Here is an 18,923-nt window from a genome sequence, read left to right as displayed (position 1 = left end):
TGGAGTCTCCTATAGCAGTGTCGCCATACTCTTCAAATTTCTTTGACAGTTTTAGTCGTAATTTCTCTTTTTTTTTAAGTAAAAAAAACACATAGCTACCAGAACATGAGATTTGTTATGATCCATTTTCTTGTAATCAGGTGTATCTGAAAATAAATAAAATCTAAAAAAAAAAAATGAAAACATATACTAAGTTTTTAAATAAACACTTTACATGCTTGTTAAGCGTTTTCAAACACCTGTACTTTTAAAACGTTAAGGACTTTCCAGACAACCTAATATAAATGAGAGTTCTTTTTTTTTCCTTTGCAGAAATCGCAATTGAATAAATTGTTGAAAGATTACGTTACAAAGAAACATGGCAGCAAAGTCTGGGATACAGTATTGTAAGTATTAAAACTAACCGTCTATATATAAAGCAAATATTTATGTGTCCGTGTCTGTCTATCCATACATGAGTCGGTCATCTTTAAATCCAATCTCGATGAACATTGTCATAAATCGTCTTAAGTTATCAAATTTGATTCAGCCTATTGATTCACAACAACCATTTATATATATATAACAAAGTTGTATTTTCTTTTTCAATAAATAGAAAAAAGGTTTAATATAACTATCAATAAATAAAAAAAATTTATAAGAATCTCTTTCTCTTTCTCTCTCTCTCTCTCTCTCTCTATATATATATATATATATACATATATATACATATATATATATCTGTTTCTTTTGATATAAGTATATATATATTAATATCAAAAGAAAAATTGTTAAACAAACGGCTAGATGTAATCCACGGGTTTTTGCACAGAAACAGATATTTAATTTAACGCGCTAGAGCAGATTAGGAAAAAAAAAGAAATGCAAGGGAGGTAATCCTAGATATAAAAAAGGATACCACGAGAGTGACCTCCCCTGCATCGGGTAATATAATACGAATTCAAACACCAAGCAAAAAAATAGTATTAAAATAAACACGCATAAATATAGGAATAAAATTATTAGAATGGAAACATAAATCGTAAAATTGCCAACTCATCAGTGAAACAGCTGTAATGGAAAAAAATCCAGGAAATAAATGAAGGTTATAAAAAGAAAACGTGAGTCTTTGAATTTTGAACAAAATTTTGCACTATATATATATATATATATATATATATATATATATATATATATATATATATATATATATATATATATCAACAGATACACATAATAAAATGCAATATATATATATATAAATATATATATAATATATATAAATATATATATAATATATATATAAATATATATATATAGATAAAAACTGCGAATAAAATATAAAAAACTCGTAATTTCTATTTTTAAAGTGGGTTGTTTATTTTCTGTATGGAATATACTTCCAAAATAAACTATTAAAGTTGTTTAAAAAATAATAGAAATATTATTTTTTATTTAAAAAAAAACAGTGTTTACAAAATGCCGGCGTGCCTTCATGCAGCCATTTTTTTACGTAATAAAATCAATAGAATTTTAAGAGTTAAATATTTTTCAATTTTTAAACTTTAAAAATCTATCAAAATTGTTCTATTGGTTCACTTTTTATGATATTTTCAGGGTCAATGTGAAATTTTATGCTTTTTCCAATAAACCAAATATAATATTTTAGACAAACGTTTTTATTTCAAATTCACCCCCGCCATTTTGAAATGTCTATTAAAATTTTAATAATTAATTTATGTATCAAAGTTTTATATATCAAAAATTTAAGATAAAAGATCAATAAAGAAAAAATATTCTAATTTAAAACAAACAAAAAAAGAATAGTTTTTTGGAAATTTACCTGTAAAGTCCAAAGCGTAAAACCCTTCGTTTTTTTTTTAAAACCACGTTGATTTTTTTTAATGAAAGCTCATGTTATACTTATATCGTCAAGCAAATACCAGACGCTGACGGCAAATTTTTCTATTTCATTCAATGTTTTCTGTTTTAGATATTTAAAAAGTAAAAATTCAGTTGATAAAGAAGTATTAAAATATATCAATCAAAAACTCGTGTATTTCATTAAAAGAATTTAAAAAAATCGATGAAGTGGATTTTTTGTTTTAGGGAAAAACATAAGTGAATTTGCGTTTCTTTTTAACTACGGAGGACGAAAAATACTAATTTTGGTTAACACACGCAATAAAAAAAGAGACATTATTTATGTCACTTGGACGAATCCATATTTGATAAATTTCATATTAGCAGCAGCAGCTCTTTAAGCTTGCCGCAAAAGACGTTACGAAAATGCGATTTTCTACGACCCTCGCTTTAAAAAATCCTTTTATTTAAAAAATACATGGAATTTAAAATATAAATATGGATAAATTCTTAACAATGAAGAATGGAACTACACATTTAAGAGTATATTTTTTTTAAGTAGGTGATTGTTTTGGCATATATATATATATATATATATATATATATATAAGCAAGTCAAAATATATTGTGTTTCTTTTTATTTCTTCAAAGAAAACCACTTAAAAAACAAATATTGCTAATTTGCTATTAAAATTTGGTCTTTGCTCCTTTAATTGAAAACAAATTAGGGTTTGAATTACATTTTTCAAGTAGTTACAAGCTTCGAAAAATAGTAAATTGAATTATTAAAGTTCTCATCATCATTTTTAATGGCGATTTCTGATAAACATAGCGATGATCTATAGATTTTAGTTTTACTGGGAATTAAAATCAATAAATATTGATTTTATTATTACTACCAGCAGTGGAAGATGTTTCTTAAACCAAAAGCAAATAAAAAAATAATTATAAGAATCAGTTCTAACATCGGAAAAAGGCTAACATTTTTCCGATTCCGATACCCCCAAAAGCTCCGATTTTTTCCGATTCCGATTAATCGTCCCAACACACACACACACACACACACACACACACACACACACACACACACACACACACATATATATATATATATATATATATATATATAAAGGAGGGAAAAGATCTACCTAAAACCACTAACCTAGTTCAAAAACAGATCCTTTGTTCGATAAAATGCATGCCCATTGGCTGATAGGAAGGGGCGCGGTGGATACTAGAAAGCTGATTGGCTAACTAGAAATCCTCAACATATATAAAAACAAGAAGCAACCATAGAATTCGCGCATAAGCCTGACGAATCCTACAGTGGATGAAACGCAGAATATTCAGTGTAGCTTAATCGCCATATATATTTTATAAATTACTATATATATATATATATATATATATATATATATATATGTGTGTGTGTGTGTGTGTGTGTGTGTGTGTACATTTGTTCATTTTCTTTCTTCGATAAAACAATAACTTTTTACCCCAATTCATATTAAATGCCGGTCTGGTTCTTTGCTATGTACAACGACGTTCCAAAATCAGGGATCACCGCATAGGTGACTTCCCGACGTCGACGTTCGATATGTACACGACAAATATCCCTTTGTCGGATAACATGCTATGCGGTTCTATTGTCGAGAACCCAACCGACGTTTCTTTATAAATAAAATAGTTACAGTTTTAATGCAGCAAACAAACAAACAAACAAACAGATAATGCAGGTAAAGCATGACGTCTAAACTAACATTCTGGTTGGAATCCACAGAAAGTTCGTGCTTCTGCGTAAAGAGTTCAACCAACTTGATAAGATAAATTATGTTCCGTCACTAACGAATTAGAAGTTAAGAAAATATAAGCTGATAAAATAATGATATTCGTAGGTAACAGTTTTTGAGAAGCGAATCGCTTGGGAAGTGCCACGTCATCTAGTGGGACGTATTAATAATAATCAAAAAAGTTTTACTAAAAATGTACGACTAAAAATCATGTACGATTAATGTACAACTAATTGCTACTGCTGCTGATTAAAGCAATTCGCCGATCGACTGGGTTCGTCAGCGTAAAATATCATAAAACAATTTTGTAATAAACAATAAAGCGAATTTACACGGAAGTTTCGAGAAGTCATTATTGGAAAATATCTTTTTAAATACATACATAAAAAGATATTTACAAAAGAAACCCCCTTATTTTTATTAAATATTCCCTCTTACACGAGCGATAGTCCGTTAGCGCAAAAACTGTCGCTATTATTTTTTGCAAATTCTTAAAGACTGAAACTTTTTTCAACCAAGTGTGCCACTATAAAAAATATTTTTCATCTTTGTAAAGAAAAATAATAAACAAGTTTATTTATTATTGAAATAAAAATAAAACGAATTTAGTCATATTCTTAATTTTCAGCAGTTTTTTTTTCAAATTAAATTTTACAAGTGACCTTTTTGCATAAAATTTGAATCGTATAACACAATAACAATGTAACACAATAACAATGTAACACAATAACAATGTAACACAATAACAATGTAATACAATAACAATGTAATACAATAATAATGTAACACAATAACAATGTAACACAATAACAATGTAACACAATAAAAATGTAACACAATAAAAATGTAATACAATAACAATGTAACACAAAAACAATGTAACACAATAACAATGTAACACAATAACAATGTATCACAATAACAATGTAACACAATAACAATGTAACACAATAACAATGTAATACAATAACAATGTAACACAATAACAATGTAACACAATAAAAATGTAACACAATAAAAATGTAATACAATAACAATGTAACACAATAATAATGTAACACAATAACAATGTAACACAATAACAATGTAATACAATAACAATGTAACACAATAACAATGTAACACAATAACAATGTAATACAATAACAATGTAACACAATAAAAATGTATTACAATAACAATGTAACACAATAACAATGTATCACAATAACAATGTAACACAATAAAAATGTAACACAATAAAAATGTATTACAATAACAATGTAACACAATAACAATGTAATACAATAACAATGTAACACAATAAAAATGTATTACAATAACAATGTAATACAATAACAATGTAACGCAATAACAATGTAACACCATTACAATGTAACATAATAACAATGTAACACTAGAAAATCTTTGTAAAAAGTAGAAGAAATCCTTATCATTATTATCAACTATTGCTTGTTTTTTGATTGTTTGTTTTTTAAATTAAACTTTAAACTGTCGAAGTTGCTTTCACTAATTAAACCCATAACGACTGAGAATTATTTTTTCCAATAATTAGTGTACATAGAATCGTGTTTAATTTTTAGTCGTGCATAATTAGTAAAATCAAGGCACGACTAATCTAAAAAATAAACTTGCTTATTTTTTTACATAGATTTTTAGCGAAAAAAAAAAGTGGGACACAAAATTGGAAAAAAATATTGTTTCAGTTTTTAAGGAGTTCATTATGTAAATAAACATTTATGTATCTATATACTTTCTGCCTTAAGAGAATATCTCAAAAAATAATTTATTTTTTTGTAACTACTTTTTATACGAATATAAAAATATATTTCCCAAAAAATAACCTCTCGACTGAAACTTGTGAGTAAATTCATTTTATTGTTTATCTTAATAATACCACAACATATTTTTACAATATTTTGCGCTGACAAACCCAGTAGTTCGTTCGTGCCGAAGTTGCTTTAATAGCAAATTAGCAACAGGAGCAAATAATCGTGCATTATTTAATCGCATATTTTTAGCAAAGCGCTTTATGTACGACTAAAATCCGGCACGACTAAATGTCCAATTCGGCTCCTGCTGATTCAAGCAACTTTACACGTTGTCTCTATATGACAAACAATAGTCAGTCGTACATTGATCGGGCATAATTTTGGTCGTACATTTTTAGTACCCCCCCCCCAAATAAAAACAATGAATGCATTTTTTCGTTAAATGTATTTAATTGAAGTAAGCATTCAATTGTAAAGTAGCGTCGATGTACCTCACCCGAATCTTATTTAAATACAAAATAGATACAACAGACACGAGAAGCACATTGTCAGTTGAGGTTCTCAGGTTCAAATCTGTAAACAATAGAAGCTTAATGTTCATCAAACGATTTACAAACATAAGTGATTTCCAAAGACATCCGGGGATTTAGCATAGAAGCTATAAATAAATAAATAAATAAATAAAAATAAAAATAAAAGGTAGAAAATTCTAATTTATAAAAAAATAAACGTTACCAAAGGCAAGATAAGTCATTCTTCTACCTAGCTGGATAAGTGTTGTGTGTTTTAATGTATTTTGAAGCTTTACACAAATTTATTGACAGAAGACATTATTTTACAACTTGAAGATCTTCCTAAGACCATGGAAGATAGAGACGTGCGGAGGGAAAGAATCAGTTTGGTCTGGCAATCCGCTCGATACGATGATGGTTTGCGTCAACTACAGAAAACCATACGCGTAAGAATCAAACTAATCAAATGGAAAATATTGATTTGTTCATTTTGGTAAAAAGATATTTTTCTTGAAAAACAAGCCGAGCATGCTGGGTGCAAGGTCCCCCTCCACGAGTGAAAAACTGGCTTTCACGATGACCAATGTCTGTACAAAATTTAAAAAAAAAATCCAAGACGTGGTTATTGAGAAAAGAGCGAACAAATGGACGGATGAACAAGTTGGGGGTAATTTTACCTCTATAATGCCTCCTTTTGGGGGGGGGGTCAGAGTTATCCCAGAAAATCAGTTCTGACAAAATTTACTTTCACCATGACTAATGTTTGTGCAAAATTAAAAAAAAAAAAAAAATTCCGAGGCGTGGTTCTTGAGAAAAGTGTGAACAAACGAACGGACAAACGGGTGTGAACTGCTAGGTACAACCCCTTCTTTGTCGTGGGACCTGAAGAAAAAGAACATTGATAGGGGCCTGACTAATGCACCCTCCCACTTTCATATATAGCAGAGCATATTTATCAAATGACGCCTTGAAACATCAAAGTATTCATTGGTCAGTATCAAAGAAAGAAGTGAATTTATTCAATATTAAATGATTCGCAAAAACTCTGACACTGAAAAGACACAATAAAACAATGAACAAAAACAAGAAAACAATAAATGGCGTTTTAATACTCTAACGGGGGAGGTATGTCTTTCAGCACCAAAAACAGTCTAGATATTGTTGATATGGCCGTTTTCCCGTTGGCTGAATTATGGCTAACTTTAGTCACTTGCAGTTCTTGGAGGTCCACTCTCACAGGCTTTGCCTCTCCTCTTTCAGGTGAGGTAAGTTTATGACTTGCTGCCTGAGGTGCTCTGACCGGAGAATATTTACGATTTTTGAATTGGAAGCCATGTTTATTTTCAGAAGAGTTTCCGATGTTTTCTGTACAAGTCCTGGAGATGAAAAAGAGTTTTCCGAGGGTAGCTGATCTGTATAAGTCTCAGACTCAGACAAAAGGCAAACATCTCTCTGGCGTGCACAATAGACCTTATGTGCGGGAATGCTAAAAAACTGAATATTTTTGGAGCAATTCTAGCTTTTGATTGGTTGCTAGCAGAACATGGCTGCATTTGATTGGTCAGTTCCTATCGACAGTGCCTATAAGTGGAACCTTACGGTTTTTTTTTTAAATCACAGTCTTTTATTATATTAAAAGGTATGGTAACAGTAAGTCAGAGTTCTCCCCATTTAGGGGCGCTGTCTTGACGCTCCCCATCTTACTATCTTGAGTCACACCTTCCTGCAGTAGAAAGGAAGCACATTAAACCTCAACATATTTTCTTTTTACTTACTAGCATGGGGTGGAACCCGGTTTTGCCCGGTCGTAAAATACGCTTAAATGTGATATTTTAATTTGTCCAGATTTCGTATATATTATTATAGAGTTGTGATTTCAAAAGTAAACAAAAAAGAAAAGAAAAAAGTATTTAGGTGCCATCAGCCGGAATCGAAACCAAAAACCAAACTGGAGCATTTGAAGCCAGTGACTTTACCACTATACCAACGCGACACGCATATGAGCTAATTAAAAATAAACTAAGATGAATGTACAAAATGTATAACGATTTTTTTCAATTTTGACTCCTTTTTGCTCCCTTAAAAACTATTTTAACCGGCTAAAGGCTGTAAAAGAATGGTCTATAAAAAAAATCCAGTCATTTGAGGCTTCTGTCACCACTCTGCGGCTTTTAGTTTCGGAAGAGATAGAGTTTGAAAATATGAAGACAGACAGACAGACATAGTGCCTTTTATATAATAGACTCGCTGGGGGAGGGGCTTTGCTCGGTCGTAAAATTCGCTTAAATATGATATTTTTATTTGTCCAGATTTTATATATATTATTATAGAGTCGTGATTTCAAAAGTAAAAAAAAATGTATTTGGGTGCCATCAGCTAGAATCGAAACCGGAAGCAAAACTGTAATATTCAAAACTGGTGACAATACCGCTGTACCAACGTGTCAGGTACACGAAACGAATACAAATTAAACATTAAAACTAAACTTAGATGAATACAAAAAATGTATTACGATTATTTCAATTTGGATCAATTTTTGGGGCTCTTAAAAACTATTTTAATCGGCTAAAATCCCATAAAATGACGGTCCCTAAAAAAATCCAATCATTTGAGACCCCCTAGCACCGTACTGCGACTTTTAGCTTCGGTAAAGATAGAGTTTGAAAATATGGAGACAGACACACAAACAGACAGACAAATAGCGTTTTATATATTAGACTTTTTTTTACTATTACATTCTCTATCTATAGTGTGTACACCGGTGCGAATTGTATTATATTTTAAAGTATTATCTCTTTATCAAAGATGCGTTTCTTGAACGCTGGTGTCTAGGCCGTCGATGGTGTTCTGCACCCTGCGGTACGTTAAACAATCACGGTCCATTTTTTTTTTTCGTTTTCCGAAAAATGCAAATAAACATGTTAGCCAACAGAAGATGTTGGTTTGGAAGCTTTTATTTTATATCGACAGGGGCGTTACACTTTTGGCTAGGAACAAAGTGTATTATTTGTTGCTGCACTTATATTTTTTTTTTCTAACTTCGGTCAGTGAAGAAAATGTCATTTGTATCAACATAGAACGTTCTGCTCTTGGTTTAGTTCAAACTACTAAGTCTGGTTACTTCTTCGTTATGATAACGAAATTCAAAATTCGAAATATTTAATTTCAAGTAAAATAGATGGTAACTTATATATTATTCCTTAATTGGAATTCATTTTTGAGGTGAGCATTATATATATTAATTTATTTTTTATTTCGGACTACTAGTCTCATCTTTATTAGTTGTTGTTTTTCATCTTTTATTCGGGGCCCGTGGCGCAGTTGATAGAGACGTTGAATCTCTACAGTTCCAGATGAACATTGTCTGAAGATAGCGGTTTCAATCTCACCCAAAGCGTGCCAGAGGTTAATTGGCCAAAAATGTGGTGAGACGACAACAACTACGGATGGCAGTGATGGCTGAGAATACAGTTAGGAGATTCGAAGTTCCTATCCGTCGCGGTTACCACCTGACGAAGGCCAGAGGAATTAGTTGGCCGAAACGTTGTGAATAAACAATCCAATAAAAGATGAAAAAAAAAACAACAACTAATAAAGATGAGACTAGTAGTCCGAAATAAAAAAATAAATTAATAGATGGTAACTTCTTGATTGTCGCGTCATATTAATGGGAACATCCAAAATTAGGGGGAAAAATGAAAATTAACGAGAAAGAAAATTAATTATTAAAGAAAATAGTTTTCGAAGAAACTTGCAATTTTTGCTTATATAATAAACTGAATGGCATACAGAGTAGCAAATGGAGATAATTAATTTCTAAAAGTTTCAAAAACTTAGGTCAATTTCCGAGAAATGAGTTATTTCTCTTGTGTTTACAGTCACATGTTACAAACAAACATGGCGAAATCGTTTTTTTTTCGTTGAATTATTGAAATACTTGTTTTATGTAATATTCCAGTAATCTATTCTATACTCCTATAAATTCGTTTTTTTTTTTGTGTGTGTGTATTGATATTCATATTAAACCCCCTCTTTTCTATTTATTTAAAAAGAAATTACAATTTTCTTATATACAGGTTGTGGAAATGTATTCACTAGCAAAATATCTAGCTAATTTGAATATTCTTTTAAACATTCATTTTAATTAATTCCCTAATAGTTTTTTTTTTCGGTTTTCTTATGGTATGATCATCTAGAGTTAACTATTACGTGTAATTATATTCATGCAGATATTCTACATGATTTATACTTGCATAATATTTGCGTAAAAATGTTTATAGTAAACAAAAAATTGTTTCCGTATATATTTATGTATACGTATATATTTTTGTATAATCTATTAGTCTATCTATCTATATATCTATAAAAGCGAACGTGCCTGTGTGTCTGTCTGTGTCAATTTCCCGACGCAATAACTCTGTCAATTTTCAGTCTACAGCCTCAAAATTTGATATACAGGGTACGGATATTTGGGAAAATCGATGTGGCCAGAAATTTGGCTGCCAAGGGGTCAAAGTTCAACGATTTGACCTTTAAGAACTCTACCAAAATCCTCCGACAATTTGGTATCTTAACACATGAAATTTTAGATATAAGTTCCTTAGACATGGATCTAACTTAATAACTTGATTAGAGTCCAAAACAATAAATATTAAGGGGTCATAATAGGGGTCAAAGTTAAAAAAAATTACCTTTTTTTCTTTTTTTTTTTTCTTTTTTGCTCAGCATACACCTACAAACACCCGGGCAACGCCGGGCCGAAATGCTAGTATATCTATGAAAGTGAACGAGTCTGTGTGTCTGTCTTTTGTGTATTTGACATTTAAGAACTCTACCAAACTCCTCCGACAATTTTGGGTCTACACACATGAAATTTTAGATATAGGTTCCTTGGACAAGGATCGAACTTAATAACTTGATTTTAGCCGAAAACAATAAATGTTAAGGGATCATAATAGGGGTCAAATTAAAAAAATTACCGTTTTTTTTTTTTTTTTTTGCTCAGCATACACCTCCAAACACCCGGCAACGCCGGGCACCGTTGCAAGTATATCTATATAAGTGAAAGTGTCTGTCTGTCTGTCTGTGTACATTTTCCTACACAATAACTCTGTCAATTATTAGTCTACAGACTCGCAATTTGATATACAGGGTACTGAGATTTGGGGAAAATCGATGTGATCGGTTTTTGGCCAGAAATTTTGCGATTAAGGGATTAAAGTCCAACGATTTGACCTTTGAGAACTCTACCAAACTCCTCCGACAATTTTGGGTCTAAACACTTGATATTTTAGATATAGGTTCCTTGGACATGTATCTAACTTAATAACTTGAGATGAGGCGAAAACAATAAATTTTAAGGGGTAATAATATGGGTCAAAGTTAAAAAAATTTACCTTTTTTTATTTTTTATTTATTTTTTTTGCTCAGCATACACCTCGAAACACCCGGTCAACGCCGCGCTGAAATACTAGTATATCTATAAAAGTGAAAGTGTCTGTGTGTGTGTGTGTGTGTGTGTGTGTGTGTGTGTGTGTGTGTATCTGTGTATCTGTGTGTCTCTCTGTGTACATTTCCCTACGCAATAACTCTGTCAATTTTTAGTCTACAGACTCGAAATTTGATATACAGGGTACTGAGATTTGGGGAAAATCGATGTGATAAGTTTTTGACCAGAAATTTTGCGATTAAGGGATCAAAGTTCAACGATTTGACCTTTGAGAACTCTACCAAACTCCTCCGACAATTTTGGGTCTGAAGACTTGAAATTTTAGATATAGGTTCCTTGGACATGGATGTAACTTAATAACTTGATTTAAGCCCAAAACAATAAATGTTAAAGGGGTCATAATAGGGGGTCAAATTAAAAAATATTGACCACATTTTTTTTTCTCAACATACACCTCCAAACACTCGGGCAACGCCGAACTGAAATGCTAGTATTTAACTAATTACAACATGGCATTACGGTGAATAACATTACTTTTCCTTAATTGGAATTCATTTTTTAGATGAGCATTATATATATTAATTTTTTAATTTTTATTTCGGACTATTATTCTCATCTTTATGAGTTGTTTTTTCATCTTTTATTGGTTTGTTTATTCACAACGTTTCGGCCAACTATTCCTCTGGCCTTCGTCAGGTGGTAACCGCGACGGATAGGAACTTCGAATCTCCTAACTGTATTCTCAGCCATCACTGCCATCCGTAGTTGTTGTCGTCTCACCACATTTTTGGCCAAGTAAACCTCTGGCACGCTTTTGGGTCGGATTGAAACCGCTATCTTCAGACAATGTTCATCTGGAACACTAGAGATTCAACGTCTCTATCAACTGCGCCAAGGGCCCCGAAGGGCGAGCAAGGTTGGATTCTTTGATGTTATAAATCGACGTTTATTTATTATCTGATCTTCCATAGTCGGGTCCGTACTGCTTGGTATATATATTATTCCTTAATTGGAATTCATTTTTGAGATGAGCATTATATATATTAATTTTCGAAGTTCCTATCCGTCGCGGTTACCACCTGACGGAGGCCAGAGGAATAGTTGGCCGAAACGTTGTGAATAAACAAACCAATAAAAGATGAAAAAACAACAACTAATAAAGATGAGAATAATAGTCCGAAATAAAAATAAAAAATTAATAAACATTACTTTTACTTGTAAATGTAATATATGTAATATATAAGTACATAATAAGTATGACAACAATAAGACTAACTTATTTTGCCATACTTTTGTTTTTACTTGTAATTTTCATATATATAATAAATGATAAGTACGTCATTGCTTACTTTTTTACCCCCCCCCCTTCCCCGACAAAAGGAGGGTGGACTTGTAATTTCATTCTCGTCCGTTCGTCTGTTCGCACTTTTCTCAATAACTACGACTTAGATTTTTTTTTTTAATTTTGCACAAACATTAAACATGATATGAGTAAAAGGTAATAGAATAGATTTTTCAGGAAAACACTGGTTACCCCCTAGGGGTGCCTTTCGGGTTAAAATGGCTAAAATTGACACTTTTGTGTTTATTAAAAAAACATTTGATGCCTTGAATTTTTATAAAACTTTCTGAAAAGTTGTAACTTATTGATTTCTATATAATTTTGTTTGTCTATGCTTCACGGTAACTCTTGAGTGTGCCCCAGGGTCTCTTTTAGGGCTAATAAAAACACTCCATTTTTGGAACTATTTTACCATATTTGTCCAAAATTTTCTGTGCATGTCTATTTAGCAGTTTTGCATGGTGCTGAACTCAAATTTAAATATGTTAAGACCCAGGGGACTTTTGGTGCTAAATGGGGGGGGGGTGACGCAAATGATGGACTTAGTCATTTCTTTTCTTTTTTTTTGCATGGTGCAGAATTTATATATGTTAAGGCCTAAAACTGCACCGTTTATACATTTTCACCAGGATTTGACGTACTCTGGAAACTTTTGGCGCTAAATGTGGGGTGGGGGTGCAAATGCTGAACTTAGTCATTTTTTATGCCTCGTTCACTGTGCACTCACGTGGGACCATGCATGCTTCATTTTTTCTTCCAACACACACGTGTTTTTTCCCTAATAACTAATAATAACTAAGGCTAGCACAACAGACTATGCTTCACGTTTTTTTATAATGAGAACCCGGTTTTCGACTGTCGGCTTTCGCTATTTTAACGAAGAACCTAAGTTCGTATCTTTGAATTCATTAAACCACCATACAATATCTCTTTTCACACCTTTATTGCACCTCCTGCGTCACCTCATATTTAAACTCTCGTCAGATACGTGCTAAGATGGAATACTAATATCACATCCGGCAACCAGTGTTTTCCTAGAAAATCCGTTCTGGTACTTTTTATTCATATCATGTTTAATGTTTGTACAAAATTTAAAAAAAAAAAAATCCAAGTGCCGATAGGGGTACCCTGTTTTGTCTCGACAGAATACAAAATTGACTCCGCAAGATAAAAGTCCTTCCGTGGAGGAAGGACTTTTATCTTAGCTAAAACCTCTTTATTACAGAAAAAAAAAGCGTTGATGGTATTTCTCTATAATATATACCTTTCTTTTTTTTATTGATATTTTTATTATTTTGTTCTTATTTGGGATGGGGCATTCTACTGCTTGCAGAATATTCACCCACTATCTCAAACATTCCAACCAAGATATCGTTTTTTAAGATTCTAATCATCCCTTTAAGTACAATTGTTTATATCTCTCTTGCACTTGGTTCATCGGGTATATTAGCTAAGTAACTGGAATGATGAAGATCTTCCTAATATTCCTGTTTCTTTTAATGTCGAAAAACCTTGATATTTCGTTATGAAAGATATTCGACTAGGTTTCGATCCCTACCCCCTCCGTAAAACATTCACAGCAAGAACTTATCTTACTTCCACCACCGCAAAGAACTTCTCATCTTTGGAACACATGAATGCGAGATTAATGCTCTACATACTACAACAGATCAACTTCAAGTCAAATGCCAACAAATACTTGTCGAGCCGTCCTTTTAGGTAATCGTATTTTAGGTACTTCTGCATTTACCAACCCGTGATTTCCACAAAATTACAGCTGTGCCCGACAGATGTCGGGAATATCCGGAAACGGCCGATCGCAATGCTATACGAGAGGAACGTTTAGGCCGATCTCAATGATAAAAACGAATAACCAATGAGAAAGCGATATCAAATGCTTTGTGGGGCTTAAGCCAATAAGAGCGTAAACATACGTATTTTTAAAAATATATATAACGTAAGCATATGTATTTTTAAAAATATATATATAACGTAAGCATACATATTTTAAAAAATATATATAACGTAAGCGTATGTATTTTTAAAAATATATATATAACGTAAGCATACATATTTTTAAAAATATATATAACGTAAGTATACCTATTTTTAAAAATATATATAACGTAAGTATACCTATTTTAAAAAATATATATAACGTAAGCATACATATTTTTTAAAATATATATAACGTAAGTATACATATTTTTAAAAATATATATAACGTAAGTATACGTATTTTTAAAAATATATATAACGTAAGTATACATATTTTTAAAAATATATATAATGTAAGCATACATATTTTTAAAAATATATATAACGTAAGCGTACATATTTTTAAAAATATATATAACGTAAGTATACGTATTTTTAAAAATATATATAACGTAAGTATACGTATTTTTAAAAATATATATAACGTAAGCATACTTATTTTTAAAAATATATATAACGTAAGCATACGTATTTTTAAAAATATATATAACGTCAGTATACATATTTTTAAAAATATATATAACGTAAGCATACGTATTTTTAAAAATATATAACGTAAGCATACATATTTTTACAAATATATATAACGTAAATATATGTATTTTTAAAAATACATATAACGTAAGTATACGTATTTAAAAATATATATAACGTAAGACTACATATTTTTAAAAATATATATAACGTAAGTATACATATTTTTAAAAAAATATATATAATGTAAGACTACGTAAAAATATATATATAACGTAAGTATACGTATTTTTAAAAATATATATAACGTAAGTATACGTATTTTAAAAAATATATATAACGTTAGCATATGTATTAACAAAAATATATATAACGTAAGACTACGTATTTTTAAAAATATATATAACGTAAGTATACGTATTTTTAAAAATATATATAACGTAAGTATACCTATTTTTAAAAATATATATAACGTAAGTATACCTATTTTTAAAAATATATATAACGTAAGCATACATATTTTTTAAAATATATATAACGTAAGTATACATATTTTTAAAAATATATATAACGTAAGTATACGTATTTTTAAAAATATATATAACGTAAGTATACATATTTTTAAAAATATATATAATGTAAGCATACATATTTTTAAAAATATATATAACGTAAGCGTACATATTTTTAAAAATATATATAACGTAAGTATACGTATTTTTAAAAATATATATAACGTAAGTATACATATTTTTAAAAATATATATAACGTAAGCATACTTATTTTTAAAAATATATATAACGTAAGCATACGTATTTTTAAAAATATATATAACGTCAGTATACATATTTTTAAAAATATATATAACGTAAGCATACGTATTTTTAAAAATATATAACGTAAGCATACATATTTTTACAAATATATATAACGTAAATATATGTATTTTTAAAAATACATATAACGTAAGTATACGTATTTAAAAATATATATAACGTAAGACTACATATTTTTAAAAATATATATAACGTAAGTATACATATTTTAAAAAAAATATATATAACGTAAGACTACGTAAAAATATATATATAACGTAAGTATACGTATTTTTAAAAATATATATAACGTAAGTATACGTATTTTTAAAAATATATATAACGTTAGCATATGTATTAACAAAAATATATATAACGTAAGACTACGTATTTTTAAAAATATATATAACGTAAGTATACGTATTTTTAAAAATATATATAACGTAAGTATACATATTTTTAAAAATATATATAACATTGGCATACATATTTTTAAAAATATATATAACGTAAGACTACGTATTTTAAAAAATATATATAGCGTAAGTATACATATTTTTAAAAATATATATAACGTAAGACTACGTATTTTTAAAAATATATATAACGTAAGTATACGTATTTTTAAAATATATATAATGTAAATATACATATTTTTAATATATATATAACGTAAGTATACATATGTTTAAAAATATATATAACGTAAGACTACGTATTTTTAAAAATATATATAACGTAAGACTACATATTTTTAAAAATATATATAACGTAAGACTACATATTTTTAAAAATATATATAATGTAAGTATACATATATTTAAAAATATATATAACGTAAGTATACATATTTTTAAATATATATATAATGTAAGTATGCATATTTTTAAAAATATATATAGCGTAAGCATACATATTTTTAAAAATATAAACAATGTAAGTATACATTTTTTAAAAATATATATAACGTAAATATACGTATTTTAAAAAATATATATAACGTAAGTATATGTATTTTTAAAAATATATATAACGTAAGTATATGTATTTTTAAAAATATATATAACGTAAGTATACGTATTCTTAAATATATATATAACGTAAGTATACATATTTTTAAAAATATATATAACGTAAGTATACGTATTTTTAAAAATATATATAACGTAAGTATACATATTTTTAAAAATATATATAACATTGGCATACATATTTTTAAAAATATATATAACGTAAGACTACGTATTTTTAAAAATATATATAGCGTAAGTATACGTATTTTTAAAAATATATATAACGTAAGACTACGTATTTTTAAAAATATATATATAACGTAAGTATACGTATTTTTAAAATATATATAATGTAAATATACGTATTTTTAATATATATATAACGTAAGTATACATATGTTTAAAAATATATATAACGTAAGACTACGTATTTTTAAAAATATATATAACGTAAGACTACATATTTTAAAAAATATATATAACGTAAGACTACATATTTAAAAAAATATATATAATGTAAGTATACATATTTTTAAAAATATATATAGCGTAAGTATACATATTTTTAAATATATATATAATGTAAGTATGCATATTTTTAAAAATATATATAGCGTAAGCATACGTATTTTTAAAAATATAAACAATGTAAGTATACATTTTTTAAAAAATATATATAACGTAAATATACGTATTTTTAAAAATATATATAACGTAAGTATATGTATTTTTAAAAATATATAATGTAAGCATACGTATTTTTAAAAATATATATAACGTAAGACTACATATTTTTAAAAATATATATAACGTAAGACTACGTATTTTTAAAAATATATATAGCGTAAGTATACGTATTTTTAAAAATATATATAACGTAAGACTATCTATTTTTAAAAAAATATATAACGTAAGTATACGTATTTGTAAAAATATATATAACGTAAGTATACGTATTTTAAAATATATATATAACGTCAGTATACATATTTAAAAAAATATATATAACGTAAGCATACGTATTTTTAAATATATACATAACATAACGTAAGACTACGTATTTTAAAAAATATATATAACGTAAGCATACGTATTTTTAAAAATATATATAATAAATTGGAAGAAAATTAAATTAAAAATTAAATTGAATTATTCAGAAAGCCACAAAAATAAATAAATAAAAAAACAGAAAACAGAAAAGACAGTTACTTATTTATCGTTGTTAGATAGAAAGTAAGTATTTCGTGGATTGGAAGAGATCCCTTCCTCAACCACCAAACAGTAACATAAAAAAAAAACATTTATATAAAAAAAAAACTTTCCTTACAACATTCTTCCATTTTTTTTTTTATGTTTCCATACATAAAAAAAAACTATATAAATAACTTTCTTCCTTTAAAAGTTTTATTTAAAACTTTTGGTCAAAAATAAAAAAGAAAAAAAAAATCGAAATAAAACATTTATCAAAAAAAAAAAATTCTTACAAAAAAAAAATTTCTTCATTAAACTTATTGTAGGTTCGTGTTATCTTTTTTATTTAATGTATTTCCATGTTTTGGGTTTTTTTTTTCCAATTATCATTTGCTGATAGTGGTGTAACAGTAAAGGAAAGCTCAGTCGGTTATCCCCGTCATCTGCCGAGTTCACCCGAGTTACTTCGTGGAAATCGTGGGTCGGTAAATGCAGTAGTACCATATTTAGTCCATGTCATTCATTTCTTTTCATTTTCAATCCTCTCACAGTATTAGTCATCATTCAACTGACAATCTCATTATATAAAAAACAAACACATATTTTCAAAGATTCCAAATTCGATGACCACCTCTTCACATTTTCAAGATATTATCCTTCGTTGTATTTTTTGCTTTTCGCATCCATTTATCAAGGCCTTAAGCCAATCAAGGATGAGGGTCAA

The 18,923-nt window shown here is 28.6% G+C and overlaps 1 protein-coding gene across 1 annotated transcript in view; it reads left to right on the top strand.

Moving 5' to 3' along the window:
- LOC145296917 (guanylate cyclase soluble subunit beta-2-like) overlaps nucleotides 1–18,923 on the top strand; it is a 120,646-nt gene that overhangs the window by 21,210 nt on the left and 80,513 nt on the right. Inside the window, exon 2 of the mRNA XM_080143081.1 lies at nucleotides 313–386. Coding sequence (XP_079999207.1) covers nucleotides 313–386 — 74 coding nt within the window. The remainder of the gene's footprint in view (nucleotides 1–312; nucleotides 387–18,923) is intronic.

Source organism: Euprymna scolopes, chromosome 17 (assembly GCF_053919585.1).
Source record: "Euprymna scolopes isolate OS-2025 chromosome 17, ASM5391958v1, whole genome shotgun sequence".
NCBI lineage: Eukaryota > Metazoa > Mollusca > Cephalopoda > Sepiida > Sepiolidae > Euprymna > Euprymna scolopes.
The sequence above is the reverse complement of the archived record's forward strand: the minus strand, read 5'-3'. Positions and strand labels throughout refer to the sequence as shown.